This window comes from Sorex araneus, chromosome 10 (assembly GCF_027595985.1).
Source record: "Sorex araneus isolate mSorAra2 chromosome 10, mSorAra2.pri, whole genome shotgun sequence".
Classification (NCBI taxonomy): Eukaryota; Metazoa; Chordata; class Mammalia; order Eulipotyphla; family Soricidae; genus Sorex; species Sorex araneus.
The window spans coordinates 23,074,793-23,079,850 of NC_073311.1; the positions used below are offsets into that span (position 1 = coordinate 23,074,793).

At 47.0% G+C, this 5,058-nt stretch overlaps 1 protein-coding gene across 1 annotated transcript; it reads left to right on the forward strand.

Moving 5' to 3' along the window:
- Positions 1–2,436: 2,436 nt before the first annotated feature.
- Positions 2,437–4,569, forward strand: MYF5 (myogenic factor 5). The gene is made up of 3 exons (XM_004602700.2): positions 2,437–2,940; positions 3,896–3,971; positions 4,379–4,569. Exons 1-3 carry the CDS (start codon positions 2,437–2,439, stop codon positions 4,567–4,569), a joined length of 771 nt encoding a protein of 256 aa, XP_004602757.1.
- The last annotated feature ends 489 nt before the right edge of the window (positions 4,570–5,058 follow it).

The following is a 5,058-nucleotide window of genomic DNA, read 5'->3' on the forward strand; positions in this document are numbered from 1 at the left end:
TAAAATGGAATCTAATAATAGTTTCCGCCAAGTCGTCAGAAGTATTAAAAGAATACCTGGTAAGGAAAATGAGTAGTGCCTGGCAAATAGAACACCCAATTCATAGGCTACAAATATCACAGGATAAGAAAACTGGGTACAGAGCTGATTGGTGTTTGGTGATGGTGGTGGTGGGGGAAATTCACAGAAAGGCAAACAGGTCAATTGTATATGCTTTACATCTTAAGGGCAAGTGTGTCCAAAGCACAGACACACAACTACACACACACACACACACACACACACACACACACACACCACTTCTGTTGGAGCTGCAGCCCTTCTGTCCTCTGACACCTGAACTCCACAGCCAATGAACTCAGGGGCACTGCTCTGCCCATGGGAAGTAGCTGAGAATTTCTAAGTGAGATCTTCCCCCTTGTAATTCCCGGGTAGCAATGCACAATATTACAATGCACCCATCTTCATGGACAGGGTCTTCCTTTAGAAACTTGCCTCTAATCTGGTGCAACTCTGGATTTCAGTATTCATGCCAAGGGCATCCACCTGCTGATAGTTGCGTGTAAGGTACAGATGGCCTTACCATCTTACCACCTTCACCAGAGAAGATGGCCTGTTGGTGTGAGAGAAAGTCTGGCGTTCAGGGGGTGTGTGCATGTCTGCGTATCTGTCTGTCTCAGAGACAAAAAAAGAAAAAGTTTCTTGTAGCTTGCCTTCATGGCTGATATTCACCTAACCTGGATTTCTGATATTCCCTGTGAGGAGAGCAGATCTCCCCTGGGGGGAAAATTTTGCTCTTCTCTGGCTCCTGTAGATCTTTGCTTTAAGAAAAGAATTTATCAAAAGATAGTAGAAAGGAAATATTTGCCCCACTCTACACGCACAAAAATTTATATTTCCAACAGTCAACAATAGGATGGCAACAGCTGGGTGAGCATGCTCCCTTCTGCTCTAACAGGGCTGCAAAACCAATTCAAAACCTCAGCCCACTTAGAGATATTTATCCAGTCTGTAATTGTTTATTGCCTTCTGTGTAGAAATAGCATCTCCCCTTCACCTCACAAACCCACCTCCTACCCTACCTTAGGGATGTGGAAATGGATTAAGGGTAGGAAGCATTGGTTAAAAAACTGATTAGTTCATTTTCTTTTAAATAGCAACCATTCCCTTACTTTCCTCATTAAAGTCACCAAGATCCTGTTGTGATTGCTTTCTGGGGGAAGGCTTTTGTCACAGAACTGTGTGAAGTTTCTGGAGTTGGTGGAGTTGGAAACTTTACACGAGTCAGGGAGGATTGCTGGGCCGGCAGCTGGGACGCATCTGTAACGGTGTTAGTTTGCCTGAAAGCAGAAAATTAGCGACCCCAAAGCCCTGCTAGGCTGTTTAGTCTGTTGAAATGCCTGGGCGGAACAGAAAGAGAGAAAGGAGAAGCTCCTCTGAAACGGAGTGGGTCCTCGGAAACTCCTTTTCTTGAAAGTCAAATGTTAAGAGCCGCACTTGGTCTGGGATCTCTGGCTGCGCTAGGGTCACGCAAAAGGCCTGACAGGAAGGAAGAGGCGCTCGGAAAGCCCAGCGCAGGAGCGGGAAGCGGGGCGGGGAAACAGTTCTCCATCACCTGGCCCCCCTGAGTCTTCCTCCTTTAAGCTGTGAGCAAAGCAAACTCAGAGCAAATCGCCTCTTTGGGGGGCAAAGACCCTCCCCTACCTAACCCCAATTACGTACAAAAATGACGATCGGATCCGCACAGAATAGACACACTTTATGATCCCAAGGGTCATTTCCAGGTTTCAGCAACCGCTACTGAGTCCACCGACCAGAAAAACTCCCGAGACCTTGCAAGTTCCTGAGAGAGGACCTCCAAATTAAGGTGACCCCCCCGTGCCCTGGTCGCTTTGGGTGTGGGCTGCAGGTAGGACGTCCTACTGGTTCGCTGGGGCTCTTTAAACGTGTGGGGCTCTTACTAAATTAGACTTCCTGGGTTCCTTTGTCGGAGACGCCTGGGCTCCGTGATCCCTGGGTTTGGGTAACTCCTGGAGAGTGCAAGGAATAAGGTAGAGGCGAGCCCTCCCGCCCCCCACCCCGCCCTAGCAGAAAAAAGCTGGAGGACCATTAGAGTCCAAAGGGGCAGTAAACAGCAAATCGTCCCTGGAGGAAAAGGCAGAGCTTTGCCCAGACAGCCTCGGCGGGGGTTGCGGTGGGATATGCTAATAGTGCCGGGCCACTGGGGCCGGCCTCCCTCCCCCAAGAATATATAAAGAGCCCCAGCCCCTGCGCTGGCGACCCAGGCCAAGGCGTCTGCCCTTGCTAATTGCTGCAGCCACCGTCGGGCGAGCTCAGCCCAGATCTGCCCGCCCGCAGAGGCGCCTGGCTCTGGTTTCTGCCCCCACCTGCCCCTCTTGCTGCTGTGTAGGTGCAGGGCCTGACTCTCCGCAGAGGATGGACGTGATGGATGGCTGCCAGTTCTCCCCCTCCGAGTACTTCTACGAAGGCTCCTGCATCCCGTCCCCCGAAGGAGACTTCGGGGACGAGTTTGAGCCCCCCGTGGCCGCCTTCGGCGCGCATAAAGCTGAGCTTGTGCAAGGCTCGGATGAAGATGAGCACGTGCGAGCGCCGACGGGCCACCACCAGGCCGGCCACTGCCTCATGTGGGCCTGCAAAGCGTGCAAGAGGAAGTCCACTACCATGGATCGCCGAAAGGCAGCCACCATGCGCGAGCGGAGACGCCTGAAGAAGGTCAACCAGGCTTTCGAGACGCTGAAGAGGTGCACCACGACCAATCCCAACCAGCGGCTGCCCAAGGTGGAGATCCTCAGGAACGCCATCCGCTACATCGAGAGCCTGCAAGACCTGCTGAGGGAGCAGGTGGAGAACTTCTACAGCCTGCCCGGCCAGAGCTGCTCGGAGCCCACCAGCCCCACCTCCAATTGCTCCGACGGCATGGTAAGTGCTCAGAGGGCTCTCTGCTACCTATTCGGCCTCTTCGATTTTTTTTTTCCAGAAAAAGATAAATTTAAGCCAGATGGTGGCAACCAAATACTCCATGGATATTAATGGATAGTAGGGACTGGGAATTGGGGAGGCAGGCACAATAAGAAAAAAAAAAAGTGGTGTCCTAGTTAGGAAGGTGGACAGGATTTTAGTTTTACTTACCAAGTTCTAGGTGTAGGAGAGGGCTGTCATAGAACACAGGTAGTTGTGCTAAATCAATCACATATTTCCTCCATTGTGATAAATCAGTCACAGTTTCCTCCACCCCACCCCACTGCTCCAGTACACCCTGCCGTTCATAACACCGAAAGGCAGTGGTGTGAAGTTTTCAACTGCTCCATAGATTGTAACTCAATAAAGAAGTGGGAAGAAGTATTCTTGTGGCCTCGCCTGCTCTGCTGAGGTCTGACTGGAAAGAGATGTTGATGCATTCTTTTGGAAAGGCTTTTGGGCCAACTCTGCCAGGTGCATGCCTCTGTGTGTGTGTATTCGTGTGTGTGTGTGTGTGTGTGTGTGTGTTTGCCCTGGGAAATTATTTTCTCCCAGAATTAGTGTGGCTTCCTTCTACTTCAATCCATTTTGCATGGTTAAACCAATGCACATTGCTGCTGAATTCCATGGCCCCCCTCACACACCCACATATGCACACACACACACACACACACACACATACACACACACTTCTTCCTTTGCTGCCACACTTATTCACCAAGAACAAAGATTGGTTTTAGTACCAAGGCTCAGTACCAAGAGTAGAGCTGCCCATCCTAGTTCAAGGCAGTGAAGACAATTGAGAGTGATTAATCTAGGGAGCTGTGAGCAGACACTGCCTTATCCTTTGTCATAGCATCTTTTGCCAAAACTTGAGTACAAATGTCTGTTTTGTCTGTTGTGTCTTGTATTATAGCCTGAATGTAACAGTCCCATGTGGTCCAGAAAGAGCAGCAGTTTTGATAGCGTCTACTGTTCTGATCTACCAAATGGTAAGAATCCATGACTTTAGAGACCTTCTAAAAAAACTATTCACCTTCACAATTAAAGCTAGCAGAGTGTTCTTCTAGGCAGTATTTGAAAGGCAGAATTTATATGGGGAGGTTATTTGGGCAAAGCAAAATATAATTACATCCACTCATAATCCCATAGCAGATACAACTGCATGCATGTATATGAACTTTTGCTTGAAATGTTACCATAAGACTTCTTCAGTTTTGAGCATCATCCCCACAAGTTGTAATGTATTTGTTGCAAACTTTTACAACAGACTTTCTGTGACAATCTATCTATCAGATATCAAAGTAATTGACTTGGAAGAGTAATATAAGTTAGTCCATTTGTGGATTTTTCTAACATCTCCCCCCACCCCCGCCCCCTCTACCCCCTGTATCCTTAGTATATGTTACAGATAAAAGCTCCTTATCCAGCTTGGATTGCTTATCCAGCATAGTGGATCGGATCACCACCTCAGAACAGCCTGAACTGCCTTCCCAGGACCCAGCCTCTCTCTCCCCAATTGCCAGCACTGATTCACAGCCTGCAACTCCAGGGACCTCCAGTTCCAGGCTCATCTATCATGTGCTATAAACTTAAAAGTTTACGATAGATCAATTCTGCCAGGAGTGTCTGTTATACAGGAGGAAGAGGAATTCAAAAGTTCAAAGGCAAAACAAACTGTTTATGTAAAATTTTCAGTGGACGTTTGTAAATATTATCATGCCACTTTATTAGAAAATGTATTTAACTAAAATGTCACTATCTCAATTAATACTTTATATATTTTTCTTTCCTCCTCTTCTCTACTTCCTCCTTTTTCATTTTAGATATGTAGTTCCAATAATATTTTCTGATAGGGGCAATTCATTGAAGGTAGTTGGTTGCAATATTTAACTTATATTTTTATTCATATTGCTTATCAAAATATTATCTCTGACGTTTAGATCTTTATTTTTCTCTTAAAATATTAGAACAAATAGGACTCAGTAACAGGGAACTTAAAAATATATTTAACTTCGGCTTTTTGCTTAACCCTTTGGTCATATTTTATTAAATAAAACTGTAACAATACTGCCTAAT

Excerpts from the sequence above, each read along its gene's own strand:
- MYF5 (XM_004602700.2), top strand. The coding sequence starts at position 2,437 with ATGGACGTGATGGATGGCTGCCAGTTCTCCCCCTCCGAGTACTTCTAC. Across the intron at positions 2,941-3,895 it reads CCAATTGCTCCGACGGCATG|CCTGAATGTAACAGTCCCAT; the intron begins GTAAGTGCTCAG and ends CTTGTATTATAG. Across the intron at positions 3,972-4,378 it reads CTGTTCTGATCTACCAAATG|TATATGTTACAGATAAAAGC; the intron begins GTAAGAATCCAT and ends CTGTATCCTTAG.